This window comes from Limulus polyphemus, unplaced genomic scaffold (genome assembly GCF_000517525.1).
Source record: "Limulus polyphemus unplaced genomic scaffold, Limulus_polyphemus-2.1.2 Scaffold143, whole genome shotgun sequence".
NCBI classification, from domain to species: domain Eukaryota; kingdom Metazoa; phylum Arthropoda; class Merostomata; order Xiphosura; family Limulidae; genus Limulus; species Limulus polyphemus.
Genome location: NW_013665753.1, coordinates 682973 through 705525, shown reverse-complemented (window position 1 = coordinate 705525; position 22553 = coordinate 682973). Strand labels below are relative to the sequence as shown.

General features: G+C 34.5%; 1 protein-coding gene across 2 annotated transcripts in view; it reads right to left on the bottom strand.

Moving 5' to 3' along the window:
* LOC106474898 (long-chain-fatty-acid--CoA ligase 4-like) overlaps window positions 1-22553 on the bottom strand; it is a 46548-nt gene that overhangs the window by 21327 nt on the left and 2668 nt on the right. The window contains exons 2-7 of one of the 2 annotated variants that reach the window (XM_022380157.1): window positions 20415-20578; window positions 18103-18306; window positions 9816-9993; window positions 5603-5709; window positions 3837-3978; window positions 3290-3367 (exon numbers count right to left, since the gene is read on the bottom strand). In XM_022380157.1, coding sequence (XP_022235865.1) covers window positions 3290-3367; window positions 3837-3978; window positions 5603-5709; window positions 9816-9993; window positions 18103-18306; window positions 20415-20546 — 841 coding nt within the window. In that variant the 5' untranslated portion in view covers window positions 20547-20578. The remainder of the gene's footprint in view (window positions 1-3289; window positions 3368-3836; window positions 3979-5602; window positions 5710-9815; window positions 9994-18102; window positions 18307-20414; window positions 20579-22553) is intronic. The other variant, XM_022380161.1, reaches the window with a different exon arrangement.

The window sequence follows — 22553 nt, the reverse complement described above, 5'->3', positions numbered from 1 at the left end:
CCTATCCCTCCGTCGTGTCGTCGTCGAGTCTCAGTGTGTGTGTGTGTGTGTGTGTGTGTGTGTGTGTGTGTGTGTGTGTGTGTGTGTGTATATATAACGTACACATTCTCTCGAGATATTCAAAGAAAAGCATATACAAGTTTACAAATAATTCAAGTACATTCCAAGATCTTTTCCCAGAGGAAACTGTTGTAAAAATTCTTCAGTTGAAGATAAGCCACTCCCACTTGCAATGTTGAAGCTTTGTTGCTAAGTGATAGTTTTAACTTGAATGGCATGCTTGTAACCAATAAGAAAAGCCGATTTCCTGCTTTATTTTGTACGGAGGGTAGGAAAGTTAGGAGATGTTTGTATTTTACAAAGGAAGTTGAAAAAAAGCCTATTTCATTATTGAGAGCGACATCCATATCCCTAGTACTTGGGTTTTTTGCATCTTATACATATTAGTTTGATAGACAGTTAAATTGAATTTAGGTTTTACTTGTACATTTTAGTTAATTATGTATTATTTGTGTTATAAAATTAATATTTGAAAGGTTTAATGATCATTGAAGTTTTTCTACTCATCACTTCTCTGGTCAAGAGTTATAAAAAAAAAAAGAGAGAGAGCAGACATTTTGCCATAGGCTGAAGTGGACTCTTCGCCGATTATAATGTTATATATCACCTGCAGGTACCTATTAAAGTGCACTGACATAAAAAATAAAGAAATGGAAAGGAAAATATAAAAAAAAAAATTAGAAAAGGTAAAGATTGAAATTACACATATGACCCAAAGAAGATATTTTAAGATTATTCAACAAAGAGATAGAGGATAAGTAAATATTTCAATTTCTTAATTATAAACATTTCATTGCATTTCAGACTGCTGATAATAACTAGAGTTTGTGATATAGTAAAGAAAATGAAAAAATAAAATATAAACATTTACCTCAAAAAAACAAAAAACTTTTGATACTCATTTAGGAGGTTCTAGAAATTATGCAAGTGAAATGTACAAACTAAGATAATAAATAGTATTTTTATACTAAACTTCAAAAGCACTTTGCAGGTGAACTATTCAGAGTCCAAGTACAAATAACTACATAAAATAAATTTTTATTAGAAATAGTAGAAAGAATCAAAATTAAATGTTTTATTTTTTTGAAACTACAAAATTTATCATTACAAATTTATCAAAGCTAATTGATATTTTTCCCGTGGGAAGAAGCTTATACTAGAGAAATTCACAATTCTCTGTTTAGAACACAATGTAATATAATACATCATTTGATAGATGAAAATCTTGGCTTTCTATTGGTTGTAGATGATATAGAGATTAAACGTAAGAGTAAACTATTAACAAATCCTGAAAGAGAGGATGTGACAGGTGGGTGTGGCAAGAGGGGTTTGATTTTCGATTTGATAGCTCTGTAACCAAACAACATTGAAAGCTATAAAAATTATGGTTTGTATGAGCAATGACGATTTTGTAGTGAGTAATTTATGTTAAATGTGGTATTTATTGGAGGGGTGGTGAATAAAATGGAGAAGATGGGATGACTACAGAAAATGTGTCACCTTTCTCACACTAGAAAAAATGCAGGATTTTTTTAATATTGCCTTATGAACTTAAAACTTATATACTATTAAAATATGGATTATTAGCTATGATTTTATGCTGTACTAATTGGTATAACATAAACAAAAAGTAGTTTAATAAAATTTTGAATGTAAGCCACTAAAACCTCATGACATGTGCAGAAAATGATGACCAGGCAGATACAGTTAATGGGGGAAAGAGACAAATGAGCCCCATGTGTCATAATGATATTATAGTAGTTGAATTAAATTTGCAATTTAACTGTCTAAAAAACGTTGTAACATGCACCCTTTGACCTGCCCATGGTGAGAGTGTTAACAAGCCTTAAAAAGCCGTGGTTGAAATAAGGCCTGTGTGAGTAATATTATCACTCACATAGCACTAAGCATAAACCACTGTTACTTGTGAATGATAACAAATTAAAGCTTTTGAAACAAAATCAAAAGCCATAGAAAGTGAACACCAAATCTCATCAACTGAAAAATTTGAACATATCTGTAAAATGCAAGGAAGAAGAAATTATCATGATTGCAAATGCATAGAGAGAGTCACCCTCCTATTGGTGGAGGGCTTTTGACACATGATGACATTATCATCATCATACACCAGTGCTGTTCACATTAATCATAAATTTAAGTGGGAGCTATCTCAAATCTCATCGCCAGATATGCAAGGAAGTTAGCATTTCTGAGTGAGGGGTCAGTTATCATCTCAGACAAAAAGGATATTGAACAAATGTATTGACTAGCCTGCTCACTGGATTTGGATCTGAAGAAAATGTATGGAATGTTTTGGAATGCTGCCTGGCAGCACGATTCACCTCCAAGAAGTGTTGATGAGCTGAAAGTAACTGGTAGACAAATGGGACATATCACTCAAAAACTCATTTATTCAAACACTATAAATACACCACATCTATGGACAACTTCCATTAGTGTTTGAGAGAATTGTATGCCATATTTATAAGTCTTATCTGATCATTTATTGAGCTGCAAAGTGCAAGATCTGTGGTACCAGATCAGCAGTTGTAGACAGACATATACATTTAGATCACGACACTTGTTTCACATAAAAATGAACAGAGCAATATCATTGCCATTATTAAATAACAGTAGTTGTGCCTTGCTATAGCTAGAATCTAGAAAACTTTGATTATCCCTCAAGTTTATTAACTGCATATTACATTTTGTGTATTGACAAATCATATTGATATAAACAGCAAAGAACTGGTACATTTTATGGTATGTAAGTAATCATTTATTCTACTTTTCATTGCGATTAGTCAAGTCTAGTACGAAAATTGTTTGATTATAAATCTCCACTCGTGAAAATTATTTGACATTATTTGATAAGTAAGTAGTATTAGGACTAATACATATTTCCTAAGCTGGCTACATTTGAGATATAATTGTGATTACAGCCAAATATATCTTAAGTAGTGTTGTTTCTATAAATAAATTGTTACATACTAAGGATTATCCCCATAACCCCTCCTCGCTCAGCTTTCTTAACTTTCTTTATCAAAAATCTTTATTCTCTATTTTCAATAATGATGAAACTTTTGATTTTTACTAAAGCTGTTAAAGTTTTATATTTCTTAAAAAGATATCAAATATACCCAAGCGAAGTTTCAGTGCAAAGTAGTTTAAGTAACCTAATAACAAATGAATTCAATGGACAGAAAACACAGGCTCTGTGAATGCTTACCTTTGGGTGTGCCTGTTGATCCACTAGTATACATGATTATGGCAACATCCTCAGGAGCAGGAGTGTCATAATTAAGGGCTAGAGAAAACAATGCCGTTTAAAGTACACCTTTAAAAATTCATGTACACAGAAAACATACTTTGGTAATACAAAAATAAAACAGAATTATGAAATACAAAAACTGGACAATAAGCAATTCAAAATTAAGTGGTACATATGTTTCATATAATTCCTCTCTTATCCTAATGTTCAATTCAAAGTTATCACAATATCTTTACAATATACAAAAGTATTTTATTTGCTGCTGATCAGTTTCCTTCCTGTAGTCAGTGGTTCAGAATTAGGGAAAGTGCTACACAACCTGGACCATGCACTGACAAACATGCTGTAAGGAGACTCCATAACTGGAAGGACAAGAGCCTCTGTTTTGGCAACTGCATTTTAAACTTCTATAGCATGTAATAAACTAAAACAAAATTCAAATCATGTAACAAAATAAAAATGAATCAATAAATAAAAGAAGACACTGAAATTAAACCCAGCATACCTTTTTCAGAATTTTCTCCCATGGACTTTACCTCTGAGAAAGAAAGAGGTTGCACAGATTCTGGAAATGCTTCTAACCTGGGCTTCCGGTGCCCTTCCATGAAGATTACCTTCTTGATACTTAGAAGCTGAGAAAAAGCTTTCTAGAATTGGGAAAATACAATTTCTCTGCACATTATCCTCAAACATGTTCCAAAAATTCAATGAAAAGTAATCAGTTAAATAATTTTTGAAGACGAGCAGATTAAATTTATGGTTAAAAGAGTTAATTTCTACCAAGTTTTAGCTTTACAGAAGGACAAGTGCACTTCTTACAATAAGGACTCTATTCAAATGATAACAAAGAAATCAAAATTACAAAGTTTTAAAAAAGTGATTCACTGTTATGTGACTGTTTGTATTATTTACATTTAATCATTGTAAACAAACGTCCAAAATATTTATAATTCTAAAACAAATAATGACAACCTTTTGGTTAAAACAGTTGTGTGTATATATTATTATTAGTATATATTTTACAAATTAATGTAAAAGTAACTATGCAGGTTTACATCTAAAAGAAGCACCTACTACATTGCAGAATAATGATACTGTTAATGTCCCTACAAAACCAGCAGTAACACTCTACAGTTGTTTAGTTACAGCAACAGTAATTTAACCATATTAGATAACAAGAGAAAAAATATTATATTGATAAAAACATAATACTCATATTTGTTTGTTAATATGATGACTAAAAATAAAATGGTAAAACTAGCCCTATTCACTCTTCATACTTTACCAGCTGAAGCACCCCTTTAATCTATAAATAATAAAAAACATGGCAAAAAAAATCTGTTAATTCAAGCCTCACCTTTGTCAATTAATAATAATTAATACCTTTGGTATTGTGATTTTTGTAACAACATTCTTAGTTGAGTTTAGTTGTACCTATTCATTATATTTTATTTTCAATAAATAACAAGTTATTTTATTTGAGCATGTTGTTTGATCATGACATATTTAACAATAACATTCAGTAAAAACTGACTGTAGTCAAAGTAGTTTGCCATTGCTTAATGTACTCAGTAGACAAATTATCTGATGTTTTGTCATAGAAGAAAATTCCTGTTGCTATCTACAAGATATAATTTAACCTGAAAACATTTTTCAGAAGAAATTATAAAAGAAAAAATTTTCCCCTCAGGGAGTTCTGGGTAGTTCATATTTCAACAAAGCACAAATATATTAGATTAAAATATCTTTAATCCAGTTGTTTTTTTACTATTAACTCTAGGTATTTTCAAAGTTGAGCTACATCAGTAATTGTTCCAACTACATTTTGTGACATCATAAGGGTGACAGTGAAAAGATGTACTAATAATACGACTGACAATTAAAATCACATGAGAAACAATACATGATAGTTTCTTACTAAACACACCTGTACTTTGGTATGAGCAGATGAATTTTTAAATTAAAAAAATTAAACAAAGCAAGAAATGCATTGTTCACAAGTAAGACTTCTCAGAGCTGCATGAAAAAGAGAGATGGAGCATTTAAAAAATTTTTACCCTTTGAAAGTGATATATAATAATTAAATATCAATTCAGAAATATTTTTGAATATCAAAAAAAAAAAAATCTGTTGAACAGTTAAAACTACATTTTATACTTAAATCTTGAAATTGATATTGAGGTGTGCACTTATACCCTGGAAGCTGCACACCTGTCCTGGTAAGGTTAATCAATAAAAATCTGTTGAAGAGATGTACAAAGTGCACTATACCTGAATTTTAGGAATTAGCTCTTGTGAAGTAATCAAAAGACTAGCTCCAGTTTCATTTATAGCATGTACAATTCCTTCTTCTCCCAGTGTGGCATAGAGAGTCACCACTGGATAAAAACAAATATCCCAGTATCCATTACGATTCACATAAGCAACAAACAGAAGAGTACCATAACTCTTTGTTAAACAGATGCAAATGTTTATTTGATTTAATATAAATAACTTAAAATCATGGAATTTTATAAATGTTTATTTAATACAGCTATTTCAAATGTCAACATAATCAACAAATCTTATTTTGATACCTTTAATAAAATATGTATAGTGAAAGACTGCTAAAGCTAAAAATTAACATTTTCCTTCATTGATAATGTATTTCCAGTAGATTATAACCTCCGTTCACAGTGTTTCTCAACTTGTACTATCCTTTATATGTGCAAATTTTCATTTGCCACTAGTTTTGATACTCCCACCTACACTCACATTTTCACATGAGCAGCTGCATGATAGCAAGCAATTGAGCCTGCAACAACCCTCCACCAACAGGAGTGTAACACAGCTGACTCCCTCTATGCACCTTAGTTCAACTTCACTTCGAAATTGAGCAACATAAAAAAAGGGGGGGGGGGAGAAGGATGGAAAATGGGAGAGGAGGTAAGGATCTATTGGAAATACATTTTCAGTGTAGGAAAATGTTAACTTCTCACACAACAGCTAGAATCCCACATTGATCTGGTGGAGGGACTGGTGTAACATGACCTAGATGAGCCCTCTTCAGAAAGCACATGAAGGAAGCTCATGGGGTGTGTGAATAAAGAATATGTAAAACATACCCACGGGAACTGCACTAGTTCTCAACCAAGTATACTCTTCACTTGTGAAATTAATGTATCACAATAACAGTGAAATCACAGGAGGAACCTCATATTACATGAAAGGACCCCTGGTGTAGAGTGGATAGGGCATGGTGGACTATAATGGTGAGTTCTACTTCAATCAACACCAACTGTACTGTAATACAAATACCTGGCTCATGATAGGAAGAGGGGCCTCTACTGTTCACCTCAGACACAGGAACTGGAAGGGAAGATCTTCCATTCCAAGGACCTGTATCATCATGTGTGCATGTTCAACACAACCAACACCAGTAACCCCTGAGAACTGCCATGTGGACAACAGTAGGAAGGTGGACAGCAATGTGGCAGTTCAACTCTAGTCCAGGTCCAGAATCAGGTGGCATTGGGAATGAATCGTACAGTCTGCAGTAGGAGGAGGATACCTCTCACATGTGAAAACTCATGTGGCTGATCCAGTTCCAACCAACACCAGTACCCCTGGGAACCAAAATCCACATGACTGTAGGAAGGAGGGTACCCAGCTGTAGCGGTGAAGTGCACTGTGGTAGAAGTCATCCAGTCCATAACTAGGCAGCATCTGGAAAGAACATCAGGTCTGATATATGAGGAGTGTCTATACACCAACTACACCAGCAGAACACTACTGCCCTACTCTCAACTGAGTGGAATTGAGCACACTCAGGAGGAAGCCTCCATGGCCAACCACCCCAGCAACTAGGAGCTGGTAAGTGGTAAGGACTCCCCCATACTCCACTGGAAGAATACAAAAGAATGTTTTGGAGAGTCTGGAGGAATGCAACACCAAAGACAGTGCAATAGGTGACTGCAAAACCTTATATCGAAAACAGACCATTCCTGGTACAGACAAACCATGGAGTGGCAGGGATGGGCATCAATCCCCTTCTGCTTTACTCATGTTAGTCTATGAGGGTACAGTCCAGGTCTAACATTTATAACACAAAAAATGCAAGGAAAGACCTAAAAGTGGTCTTGTTGAACAATCCATCTAAACATTGGAAATTATTGACCTGAATGGCTATACAGTGTGGGTTTAAGAATAGGTATACCTGGTCAGGCAACACTCGCCATAGAATGGGGATCTGTATATGTGAAAAAGATCGCTATAAAAAAATATTACCTACCCACCCATAGAGAAACCATGAAGCTCAAGATGGCAATGGGAGATAGACTAACCTGTAGAGCAGGAAATGCCAGATGATGCATATAATTCAAGATACGCATATGGGGAGTGGTGAAAATGCCAGCACAAACTATATCTTCTAAAGGATGACAGAATTGGGCAGCCAAGGGCAAGGTACGATGATAGATTTGCTGGAAGGAGACTTGGAAGAGACAGCAATCATAAGGAGAAAAGGAAGAATAAGACAGATGAATCAGATGTTGATTCCAACAAATAAGAGTAATAGGAGAAATATCACAGGAAAGGAACCATGGAAGGGAGCAGTGCAACAAGGAGAAAGGGCACACTGAATGGGAAATTAGGAAAGTAACCCTCGGGGGTAGTCCAACATGTCTGACAAGTAACTTGACAAAAGTCATGCTTGAAGAAGGAGCATGAGAAAAGAAGGATGTAGCTCACACAAATGAGATTGTCTGAGGAGGGTGGGTGAGAAGAGAAGGTGTCAGAAGGAGCAGGCACAGAAGTGGAAACCACAGCTGTGCTGGGCAAATTGGAGCCACCAAGAGAACTTGACACAGAGTAGACTGTATGATGGCTAGGGCATGTGGAAGAAGAAAAATGGGAGAATTTCCATAAAGATAGTGGTCCCCCAATCCTGACTGAGGGCATCAAAAGCTATAGCAAAAGGAAGAGGAATAGATGACCAAAACCTGGAAAACTTGGAATTCAGGTGGGTGGCAAATGCATCCAGTTCTGTTATACCCCTATGTGAACACAGCCCACTAAACACCTAGGTTCAAGAGACCACACCATAGGAAGAATCTCACTATGGTGAGATAAATGATCCACAACAAGATTCAGGGCATCTGGTATATGACAAGCCATCAAACGAACTTGATGGCTGTGGGCTCAAAACAGGAGGTCCAACATGTGGAAACAAACAGACCTTGACTGAGTGCCCTCATGCCTAATGATGTACAAGACATCCATGGAGTTGTTGGAATGGATCATAACCAATCGGTTCTAGAGAGATGGAAGGAAAAGAAACAAAGCCCTATGGACGGGAAGCAATTCCAAGGCTCAATATACAAAGAGAACTCATCAATAGATCAACAGCCTGAAAGCTCTTATATGTCCAGATATGCATCCCAATCTGAAAGAGAAGCATCCGTAAAGAGGTGCACCTCCAGAGGAGGAAGAGAAATACCCCCTATGGTGGTGTCTTGGTTCAACCACCAGGAAAAGTCCACATGTAGGGAAGGAGAGAGATGAATAGGGGTGTCCAAGGGATCCCTAAACAAGGTGCCATTGATCTTGGAAATCCCACCAAAAAGGTTGCATGTAAGCTCGACTGAAGGGAATGAGGGCCTCCAAAAAAGCCCACATCCCCAAAAGAGATACAACCTCTCATGCAGTTGGAGAATGAGAGGAGGAAATGTGGCATAGGATGGGGAAGAAAACAAGCTGTCAAAATCATCATCACCCTCTTGTTCAGGTACTCCTGAACAAGGCATGACAGGATAACCTTCAGGGAAATCTGAAGTCCACGTGAAAGTAGCCAACTCTCAGCAAACCAAGACCATAATGTTTTCTGCCAATAACTGTAGAACCGAAACCACTGTAAATAAAGAGTAACCAGCAGCAGTAGTAGCTATAATAACATTAAATCCTGAATTTATGATAACTATCAGTCAAAATAAGAAGAAAAAAAATCCACACAGGGAGCTCAGAAAAAAGGATTAAAAACACGTAATTTTAAAGTGCACAAACAAAAAGTTAGAAAACTGAAGTGTAACAAACTAAAGAAATGAAAACAAGCTAAGTTCTCCAAAAAAACAAGTAATTGATTGAAATTCCAGGAATAAAGTTTGAGCAAAAAGCACATCTAAACACCATGAGTGCCAATTGAGAAGTGAAGTTGAGCTAAGCTGCATAGAAGGAGCCAGCTGTGCTAGGAGTTGTGTCCTGCTCCTATTGGTAGAGGGTTGTCATGTGGCTGCCTCAAGTGAAAGCATGAGAGAGTAGATAGGAGTATAAAGGCTAGTGGCGAGTGAAAATTTGTGCATATAAAGAGTAATACAAGCCATGAAAAGCTGTTATGTAAGGGGAGGTAAGATATTGTATTTGAATGCAAGTTTTGTTATTATAATAATTGTATATAATTACATTTCATGTTGCAAATATTCTCTTGGAAGTATTAGCATAAATTACATACCTGGAACTGCAATTCGAAAACAAGCTTGGGCAGCTACAAACCATTCTAAACGAGTCTCTGCCAATATTACAGCATTCTGTCTGGATTCCAAACCTAGAGTCAGTAAACCCTTACTAAAATTCTCTACCATCTTGTCAATGTCGTTGTAAGTATACCAGGTGTAATCTCCCAGGATTAACTGGTCAAAGATGAAAGGTATATTTAATATTAGATATTCTAGAATGAGTGTGAAAACTAAGAAAATGCAATTCTATTTCTGTGTAAAATGGGACTTAAGCTTACACTGAACTTCTTAATACTGTGACGCAGACATCCTAACCAATATTTCTATATATATATAATTTTTTTTTTAAACCACAGATGCATATCCACCGATTACAATAGGAAACACTGAGCAACCAAATGAGCTCATTTCTTGTATTAAAAATCAAAGATGTGTGCATGTAATTTCATTATCAGTTATTAAATATGCTTTGTTTGTAACATAGTAACCAGGTCTTATCTTTCTAAAATTTAATTTTTAAGCTAAATATAAATCAAATAAATTAAACTAATACAAGTAATTTCAGAAGATGAATACCTTAAATTATAAACCAACTAATATCAATAATACAGATTGACAATAACCTTCTCACTCTGAATGTAACAGTTCTATAAATACATTCCATAATTTGTTTTTCATCATAATTAAATGCTCTAAAGTTAAAATTTTATCAATAATTACACCAATGTCTGTCAATTTAAAAAAAAAAAAAAGATTTTTAAATTTTCATATCATAAATTACTCTTATTCATACTAAATCACCAGGTTCTATCTCCTTACTATGAATGCACTATTTAAAATATCAGCAAAAAGTAAAATGTAAATCACACCAGATTTTTCATAAATATTAGAAGGAAAGAAAAACGTTACATAGCTCCCAGCTTTCTCTGCTCAAATATCTTTAACAGTATACATTCTAAACAACTTTATCACTTTTGGTCAGTTGCTTAAGCAGCAAGGCTTGAAACTAATAGTGGCTAGCTTTAAAAAATGCCAGTGAGTCCTAGTGATCAAAGGGCACCAACATGTTTTTTTTCTTGTTTTTCTTTGCCAGTTAATAATCCAGGCATATTCACACTAATTGTGCATAAACCATAAACAACACTCAAAATTATTTTCAAAAAAGCTGCAATACAACAATTATGAGTAAAAAACATATTGCAATAATCAATCACTATGCCTTTCCTGGTTGCATCATCTAGTGGATTCCTCAAGTTTCAAATAGCAAGAAAACAGCATTTCAAGCAGACTTTCAGCTTTTGTTTTTAATTTCACATCAAAAAATGTAATTATAATCAAAAGCATTGGTGTAAATCATTATAGTATATTATTAAATATGATATTTGAAATACAACATTTTATACATATTTGTATCAACTGATTAGTCATATCTGCTAATGGCAGACAACTCATGAATTTATTTTGCCAGGGTGGCTGGCATTTTACAAGTAAGTTTTAAAATAACTGACAAACATTTTGCTAGTTGTCAAAAAAGCTAGTTTCATGCTCTATGTAAGTATTCAAATCAGTGAAATAATTAAAACTATGTAAATCCCAAAATACACCTTTGAGAAAATACTGTTCTTCCAATCACAACAATATTCAGTTTATGGTTAATTTTTACATCCATTTCCTAAATTATTCACCAACACTATTTAGTTCATAATTAACAGTATTACCTAATAATTCAAATTCCCTCTTCATCCATATAGGAATAGCATATAGGACAGAATGCAAGATTTAAAAAAATATGTAATCATTTCCAAAAAAAGGATTTTCCTAAGATTCGTTATTGTCAGACTTCAAACTTTTTTCTTTCTTAAGTACCTTGTATTTCAAGTTTATACTAAGAAAAAGCATGTAACATCAAAAAAGATCGGTAGTCACATTAAACACAAAAACACACTCAAGCACTAGTGTCTTCAACAGACGGATCTGTCTTTACAGAGAAAAATACAGAATGATTTACTTTTTGTATATCTATACATTAGCTTTCCTGTGTTTCTAAATTCATAACAATACAAAAAAAAATTGTAGGATCAAAAGGTTGGTACACCACACAAAAAAAGTAAATAAAGAGAGTTAAGACCCTACTGCTTTCTATAAGCAGACCTATCTTAATCCAGGTTAAAAGGCAGAACATCATATTTTTGGAAGGTTTAAAGACACGTTTTCTAAACTCTTTTTGACTCAACACTTACTCTCAACAATGTTACTCCATATAAAGAAGTGATGTTGTGATTCTTAATTCCATAATGTCTTGCATCGTAATAATCACATCCTCCTTTATACTGCAAATACAGTGAGAAATAGTATCTTCCACAGCATGTCCATGAATACATTGATGAAATATCAATTCATACGATTTCCAGCATTTTGGATTACGTTGGATTATGCCAAGTGTGGTCCATCCAGGCAAATATCATCCAGTGGAAACACCTTGCATAAAAAATATATGATGAACAAGTGCAGTCTACCCAGGCAAAAACATCCGGGTGAAGCACCTTGAATACTGAATATTATTGTATAATTCATTGTTCGGTACTATAATGATTATAAAAACTATAACCCTCTTCTTGTCAAGTGGGTACACATGGGTTAGAAAGCATTACTTTGTTTTTCAAAACCCACTCAGGAGGAAACTTCCATGGTTCACTACTCTAGCAACTGGGAACCGGAAGTGGTAAGGACTCCCGTGTTCCACTAGATGAGGGGGGGGAATATGTGTTGGGGATTCTGGAGAAACGACACACCATAGACAGTGCAATGGGTGACTGCGATTCCTCGTTTTGAAAAGCAGACAGACCCCGATTGTAGGAATCTTGGGTCAGTAGGGTTGGGCAGAAATCCTAATCTTCTTTACTCTTGAGATCCATGAGTGGCAATCCTTTATAAATGAAACTATCAAATTTTAGTTTTAAAAAATATATATACATATAGATACACATACCATCAAACAAGCTGCAGGTGGTCTTACAAACACACCCCATCTCAACAGTGAGCATTATAGAATTATTCATACCTACTGCAACTATAATATGAAGCATACTTGACCAGGCAACACCTGCCACCAGGTGGAATCCTGAAATATGATATATATGAGCCCAAAATATATAGGAAATGTAATATGTCAACTAACCCCAGTCCAACTCGAACAGACATGTGTAGAACCACCATAGGAGGAAGATGACACCTGCCTGAGGAAGACACAGCCAGGTCATGCAGAAAATGAGCAATGAATGAATTGGGGTTGTCTACAGCCCAGCCTTTATGATCTCCTCCAAAGACCAGCAAAGGCAAGCAGCTAAAAACATAGCTAAATGATGAACTGGGTGTGAAGAAACACTGTGTAGTCAGAATATGCCAGTCATATGAGTTGATGAACCCAACAAGCGGGTGCAATAAGGGACAAACCACGGGACACAGACAGAATCCTTGGAAAAAATAGATGGGAACGATAACAAGAAAAAAGGCAGTACAAGCCTCATAACATCTCAGGGAATGATCCGGACAAGTAAGTACAGGTGGAAAATGGAAGGTAAGGAAATGGGAGAGAAGGCCAAACCACCTGCCTAGACAGCAGATATCTAAGGAAAGAAGACCCAATCAGGATAGAGGATAACATAAGAGGAATGGAAAGGAATGTGGGAAACATCCATGGTATGAATATCTAAATGATGACAACTGCAAGCAAGAAAGAGGCAGAAGAGTACTTAAGGGAAAGATGATACAAGGAACATGCAGCAATGGGTTCAAATGGAAAACTGGATGAAGCCTGAAGGTCAAAATTGAGATCCTACATGACAAAATAAATGGATATGAAAGACAGACAAGATGAAATGAATGGAAAAGGAAAGAATTATCAGGGGAGGAGAAAGCTCTCTGGAAATGGGAGATTTGGAAGTTGTTTGACAAACCAGCCCTATAACTGAAAACAACTGACACAAACAAACTTTGATCAAACAACCAGGCAAAGAATTAGAAAAGATGATGTACCAAAGGACGGGAGGGGTGGAAGCCATGGTGAACAGACCAAGATCTGAAGGTAGACCACTGTCTATGGTACACAAACAAGGAAGTAGGTTGAATGGAATGGGAAAGGAAAGATGCTACACAAAGGGTGAGTCCCTGAGATGAGGCAAAGGACTAGACAAAAACCACACATGAAGATGGAGTTTGATGGCATTAGAATGAACTATGTCTGATCATGGTTGTGGGAGGAGAGACTGGGACAGAGGTAAGAGAAGTGGATGTCACTCCAGTAAAGTCCAGAACAAAGATAACCACATCTGAGCAGGCCAATAAGGAGCAATGAGCAGAACACAACAACGAGTGGACTGGATAAGGGAAAAAGACTCTGGAGAGAGTAAGCATATGGGTGAAGACCCCTCCAATCCTGTCTAAATGCATCTATTCCAGAGCTAAAAGACGTAGAACCCGAGACCAAAAGGAAGGAATTCTGGCATTCCGGTGAGTGGCAAACACATTTATGTGGTGTTCCCAGTTGAGGACACTCACTGAAATACATGTGGAAGAAGGGATAACCTAGATGAATGAAGATTCATAATGCCAGGAATGTGACACACCAAGATCACCAGTAGTGGTCATGGGCCCAGTAAAGAAGATCCAGAGTCCAAAAACAGAGATCTGGATTTGGTTCACCCTTGCTTGATGATATAGCTGAAGACAGTGAAATAGTCAGAATGAACTATAAACATCCACCCCCTCAGAACTGGGAGGAAATGATACAGAGCCCAATGAACTGCCAAAAGTTTCAGGATGTTGAAAACAGAGTCGCCACCTTGACAGACCATGGACCAGAAATCTCTCGGGAATTGAGGAAAGCCCCTCAACCCATCAAGGAAGCATTGTTAAACAGATGAGACTCTGGACAAAGTAGAGGAATGGGAACCCTCACTGTGTTCAGTTCCATGTCAAGCCACCAAGAAAGTTCGGTCCCAATCCCAGCAGGTAGGGTAATAGGATGGTCCAAGGTATCGTGGAGGGAGTTTAATTGGTCAAGAAGCATCCACTGAAGGGAATGCATGTGAACTCAATCCAAGAGAGTGAGAGCTTCCAAGGAAGTCTACATCCTCAAAATAGAGCAGTGAGAAAAGAAGAAAGTAGGGTTATTAAGACTGCCCACTCCATATCCCTGAGCCAAAGTGGAGAAGGCTGAGCCCACTGAAAATGGGAACTGAAGAAAAAACACCAATGGAATAAGACATTGAGTGGAGTTAAGAATGGACTTCTCCAACTGGATCAGAAAACCTAACCTGATTAGCTTACCAAAAATGTAAGCAGGCACAACTGACCGACTGAGCATGGGAAGAGGCAAGCAGGAGCCAGTCGTCCATGAAAATAAGAGTCTGAAGACCTGTCAAGCAGGAATGATGGGTAAAAGAGCAAACCACTCAACAAAACACATGGAGCCGAAGAAGGATCACATTGCAGCACCTGGAACTAGAAGACACAACACTCATGGATAAGCTGAAAAAAACGATGTGACACTTGAGCAGTTGGAATATGCAGATAGGCATCTGTCACAATGATTTGGTTATCCAGAGTCCCAGAGAAAAATAAAATTCCAAAGTGAGAGGTTGTACTCCAAGTAAGAGTTCAACTGGGACAGGTCTATGATGGGTCTTCAATCTCCCGCCTCTCGAGGGACAACAATTAGACAGAAGTAAAACCCTGGTTGAGTGGGTACTACCCATTTTACAACCTCTTTGTGTAATAGGTCTTGAACAGACTAGGCAAGATAACTGAAAGAGGTACGATCCCAAGGAGGAGGGAAGTGGATGGAGGGAGAGCAGAACTGAGGACAGAAACCTTCAGACAGAACCTGTAGAACCCATGGAACTGTCGTGAAGTGTAGCTAAAAAAGTGTCTACAAAGTACATAAAAATAATGATTTTGCAAAATTCTGAAATTCAACCTAAAACAAAAACCAATAAGCAACACCTAAAGTACAAAACCACTAAAGGAACTTAGAAGATAAAAGACACAAATATCAAACTTATAAGTCCACACAAAGAATCAATAAGACAAAGGACACAAAAGTAAAACCTACCCTGAAAAACATGAGAATGAAAAGGCACCCAGTTAACTATAACAAAATTTGACTCAAATCTAATCCCCAATTAGATGTGACTTGCAATAAAAAAAAAGGAACTTGCAAACTAACTAACAAACACAGAAAGGAAGTATAAAGTATAATGAACCAACACACCCACAAAATTGGCTGAAGTTACAATTACCCAAACAGCAACTATTGTGCAAAATCTCTACATATACCAAAAATTAAACAAAAACAAAGTAATAATCAAACTTGAAATGCAAATTTAAACTAAAGTAACTTAGATGGTAAAAGAATTATAAAAATCTAACTTGCCAAATATTGAGCAGAGAAGACATGAAAGATCTGAATTATCAGGTGAGGTCAATCCACACAAGCTCACATAAACTCGCTAAACCTTAGTATACCTGCTAGGAGTGAAAAATACATGCTGAAAAACTTATCACAGATCTCCTGGGAAAAAGAACAATACCTAATCCAGGAGATTACATGGAGTTGCAGTAACAGGTGGAATGTGCAGTAGAAACAAATTTTCACGAAGTAGTTATATCCTAATCATAATGTAATAGACCCCTCCAATCCTGACTGAATGCATCTACTCCCATACTTCCCCAGCAGACATCGTTGACCCCGAGCCTTGGGGACTAATGCCAGAACCATTGTCGACTGTTGATGAAATTTCATCATCCACCATATTAAATCTCAAATTCATATGAATAAATTAGAATTCAGAAAAATTACAAAAACAAACGAGTAGAAACAATGGAAATCAAACACAAAAAGTCAAAACTTAAAGTTGAAACTGATATAAATTTGTGATCAAGCACAGTCAATTTTGTTGTAATGTAGACAGGGAGTAAAAACACACTACATTACCGATCGAGAAAGTGAGGATGGTTATAGAATAGTTGAGGGCAGTATAGATGACACAGCACAATTGGTGGAGAGTGGTCACATGATCAGCACATGTTCTGAAATGGTGCAAAACTGATGGGGTATAAAGACTGGTGAGCTAAAATTTTTTTAGCAATACTTGGAAGGCAGACTTGATCGAGATTGTTTTGGGTGGGTTGAGGTAGTACCATTTCGGAATTTTGAATTATCCAAGTTTTAACTTCTTACTTTCAAAACGAAATATTTAAAACAAATCTCAATCTTCATTTTTCTGTGCCATGTGGGGGCAATTGAGCTCAGATTTCTCCACTTTGTAATTTTCCTGACTTCTTAGATAGCCTAATTCAGTTTTTAACCAATTATAAACAAACTATAAATAATTACAAACACTAAGGTAAAATTTTGTATCTTCTATTGCTGAGATGCCAATAAAATCTGTCAAATCCAACAAAGAGATGTTTGCTCTCCTCTCTCTCCAACTTTTGAAATTGTTTGCTAATCAATTTCATAAGGCTGATGGACATGTTTATAACCAATAGAAAGAGCAGATTCTCCTCTACTTAAACATTATAAGTATTCAGTTTTGGTGCTATGAGCAGATACTTGAGTAGCATTCCTTGGATTTTGTTGATCATATTTGCTGTTCCAAAGAGTAACAAAATTTATTTATACCTTACTTAGACAGCCTGATAAATTATATTGGCTTTGGAACATTCTATTTTAGTGACTGAAATACAGTTTTCATGTTCAAAAATGCATACTTGAAAGCTACATGCAAGACCTAACAAGGCTTAGAGAAGATGTTTACTAAAGTGCAGATGGTGAGTACTACAAATCCTTTTTTTTATTGCTAAATCTTTTTTAACAAATGTAACTAAAATGTAAAAAAGTATAAACTTCTCAACTTAGCCTAACAAAACTTCAGTGAAATAAAATGTCTAAAATTGCACAAGCTTGAGAATGGTGCAAAACAAATTCACAAGCTCAAGATCTTATTTCCCAAACTTTTCTATCTGAAGAGTTACCAAACCAGCCATACATGTCCTTCTAATTACTTATTTAATGCCATACTTATCTCAAAACTACTCATCTACTTCGAACTTTGATATACTACAAATTTCTCAGCTTCAAAATTACACCCAAACTCCTAGCATCTGTGTATAGTAGCAAAAAAAAAAAACTGTTCATGTCAATTATTAACAAATAAAAATAAAATACATTTAGAAATGTTAAAATATTTTACAAATTATTTACAAAAGTTTTCTACTGACCTTCTTAAATATCTTTCCATCTTTCTGTTTTTCCTCCTCTTCTCCAAAAACTTCTCTAACACCAAATCCTTTCGCTGTAGAATACCTTTGCACAGCAAATTGGAAAAGTTCATCAACTGTGGATATGTTCGCTAAAAGGCTTTTATTCTCCGTAGAATTTCTAACAATAGAGCTTGATGGGTCAGCTTCTTTTTCAAACTTGGCCTTTAATAAATATTAAAAAAAGACAGCATGCACAAAATTACACTAGGAAACAGAAATTTATCATTAACAAAGGTTCAACTAGATGAAAAAGCAAGTGTGAAAACATTTTCATATAGAGAAGCATTATAAAGAAGCATTTGACTAAATACTCTATAATTTATTTATAGAGAAGCATTTGATTGAACAATTTATAACATTTCACAGAATGAAAAAAAAATACATATAATCATAAAATGAAACATACCATTACACATACCTAGGAAAATAATAATACAAAACTAGATTCAAAGCCAACTTTAGAGGCTGAGAACTTACAAAAACTATGTAATTCAAGGTAGTTTTATTTGTCCCCCATTAGTGCAAATTAGCTCTTAATATTATAAGTACACTTAGATTCACCCACAGCTTTTTGTGACACAAATGCCCACATCTTTTAGGAATATATTATATGTTGAGGCTAAGGTCTGTCGTCCTCTTTGTCCTTTAGATGTTTTCTGACCTGTGCAACCCAGTTCTCCAGTAAATTTTATTTAATTTTAAAATCATTCTGAAGCTGTTAAATTTTGGGTAAACCAGCTAAATTTTTGCAGGCTCACACTCTAATGTACAGCAAGTATCAAATTATTTTTTGTGTATGCTGTGCTAAAACCTCAAGTAGGTGCAGATTGTTTCTGAAGAATACCTTTCCAGATTTTGAAAAATAACAAACATCACCATGATATATGTATCTCAAGAATAAGCTAATGCTTACTACTATAACATTTAGTCTTAGTATTTCATTTTTTTTTGTTATTTTTCCCCAAAGGGACTCATAAAATGTGCTTTGAGATCTTCAGTTTTATTTAGGCAAGAGTCCTGGACCCTAAACGTGAAAGAAGGTTTTGAAAACTATGACTTAACCATCAAAAAATAATAACTCTGCAAATGAGTGATTTCCAGTATTACAGAAATATTTCAGTTAGTTAAATAACATTTAACAGCATCATGACCATAATCAGTTACAAGTCACTACTTCAATTCTTATCCTAAAACACTATCATAAAAATCCCTCTTTTCAAAATTACTGGTACTTAAATATTTCATAAATAGAAAATTTGAATTTTTAGAATGCTTGCTTCTTGGACACAAATCATTAAATTGTATAATGATTTCAGAAAGGTAACTAGAGAAAACTAAGTTACACTAATGTGACATACAACTTAAGATTCTAACCTGAACTATACTTAACATCAAAAATGGTTAAGTAACACATATGAACTACAGCACGAGATGTGCAGATGCTTTATATTTACAACCTCAACGATGACCATGAAACTAAAACAAATTCATACATAAATATTAAAGCTTGAAACTAACTACAATGTAACACACAACATATGCAAACATTTATGACATAGTACTTATTCTTTTCTCATCTTATCTTTCCACAAATATTTAAAAGTAATTTTCATATTTTAACAAACAGTGACATTAGACATTATGCAAATTTCTTTAAATATTATTTTCAAGATCTCTAAAAGAAATAAACATCATAATGTATTCACATTTTGAGAAAAATTTATAATATACAGGTTAATTAATAATATCCAGATTAATCAATAACATCCAGGTTAATTAATACTCATGAATAAAATGTTTTTTCTCTTGTTTTTTTTTTTTTTTAACTGAGGTGTGTTCCAAAATTCTTTATAAAGACTTACTTACACATCTTACAGTCTGTCAGATTTACATGAATTTTACTTAAAATAAAATTAAGTCAAAGAAAGGACTAGTCATTTTACAAAAATCAAAACTCAATATCAATAACTTTTACTTAAATGATACTTTCCAACAGCAAGAAATTAAATTAGTTAATCAGGCAGCAGTTTCTTTCGTTTTTTTATAAAAATGAATAATCTGAAAATTATTGTAAAGTCAGAACTTGTTCAAATCATTTAAATCTTTTTCCAGAATTTCAGTCAACTATCACAACACTCACACACATTTTTCTCCTAAGAAACAAAGTAGTTTTGCTCACAATTTTCTAGATTAGTTAGGAAATACTTGGATGACTATAATACCTAATCCTTTTTTTTTGTCTATATTTATGTATTTTATATTAAACATACCCAAACAGTTTGTTTTTTCCACTTGGTCCATGGGTGTTGAAGCAGAAAATACACAGGAAGAGAAACAAAATCATACAGATAGACTATAGCCTTCACAGCACCTATAACTGTGGTGGTAACAAAGTCACCCATGTCTTCAACAGATGCAAAATATTCTTAGCCTGCTAATAAAAATAAAGTAAAAATATATACATGCATACACTACATATTATATGTACTCTTACACTTTAGAAGCAGAAAATGTGCCCATACAATTGTATCACACACACATCACAAACTATCCTCTTTGTCTGAAAGGATATCTATGATGCTCTTCCTGCCAGTCTAATAAAACTGTTACAGTTATAGAGAACAGAAAAAGGAAATGCAGTCCCATGAATTACTTAAGTTCAAACGTAAAAAAAAATGATGGATAATCTCTCAATATTTTGCTATTGTCAAAAAGTATGTCATAAAACTAAACTAAAAACATCTGAAAAGTTGTTTTTTTCCAAAATATAAGATACACTACTTATTGAAACTTCTCTTTTTTTTTCTTCAGAAATATGGATACAAATGTATGATAAATATTTAAATTTTTAGAGTCAAAAGTTCAACTTTTTGTTTTTGACAACTATTATTATTATTTCTTAGTAATTATGAAACTATAATAAAACAAGTATGTGAAATATTTTTGCTTAAAATTTGCTCTATTCAATAAAAAAGAAAAATTATACACATATTACAGCATCATAAGTGCCATTTGGAGAATGGTGGTAAGTGGCGGAAGTGAAATATATTATGCAAGACAAAATTGAAATAGGTTACTGAATTAATATTTTACTCGTATCTCAATTCAGAAAACTTGGGGACAACAAGGGATCATTCAGTCCTTCAGGACTGTCCTTTCACAGTCACCCTCTGGAAAAGTAAAAATTAAAACCACCCTTCACTTTTCAGCAAATCATTAACTCCCCCTCTTAAAGTGTTGGCTTTCCCTATTATCTTCAGAATATAGCAAAAAGAAATCAGAAGCTCTTTATCCTATAAAACCTCCAGATAAACTTGTAAACTTTTTTTCTCATGAGCAAGTAAGTTAAGAGGTCTTAGCCAATCGCTTTATGATAATCCTTCCATCCCTGGAATCCTCCTCATAGCCTTCCTCTAAAACCTCAACCAAACAGTTACTCCTCTAAATAATGAGATCTTTCTTAGATATGGAGACCAAAATTGTACAAAATGATGACTAACGAATGATCTGTATAGATATATAATTCTCTTTTTTACCTGGAATTAATGTCAAAAGGTATACCCAAAAATTCTATTGCAGGCCTCCCAGCCTTTGAAATGAAAGCTAAATCTGACAAATTACAGGCTGACATTGACTAAAATACAAGCTATTTGTAGCAAAATCTCTTTTGTATAGGTGCTATTTAATAATCAAACAGTTATTTCACACTTTCTACCTAACTACTGAGGAAATTTTTCTTATATTTCAAATGAGAATATTTATGTGTCACTGGCCACAATGTGTGTCTGCTTCAACACACATGAAAGACAACTACAACTAATAACTTAATTTTACATTCAAAAGCAAAAATTTTCTGTCAATATAAATTTCTTTACAGGCTGAAGCATTAAAAAAAATAGGCTGTTATGAAGTAATATGGGCTCTTTGAGCAATTATACAAATTTTAAAGATTCACTAGGAGATCTGTCATTGGCTTTACTACTAGCAACAAAGCACTGCTTTGATAGCTTGAGTGACTTATCCACCACTGTGCCAAGATCATTTTTATTTATGCCACACTATTCAGTTGGTTCCTATATCAAATATTTGGTCCAAATGCACTACCTTGCACTTACTGTAATTAAAGATCATTTGCCCAAAATTTGTCTACCTTATAAGTTGATTCAAGTCATTCATTAACACTTCAACATCCTGAATACAGTGAGAAATGCACACACACAAAGGTGGAAATAAAAATATTTTATTCAGTTTTTAATTTCTAAATATATGCAAGGAATTTATGGGGCTTCTAGCACACTAGAAAACAGGTAGCAAAATTAGTGATGCAAAATTAACATATTTTATCCTAAATAATAACTTAAAGTTAGCCCCATATTTCTTAACCATGCTAATATGCTTTATATATATAT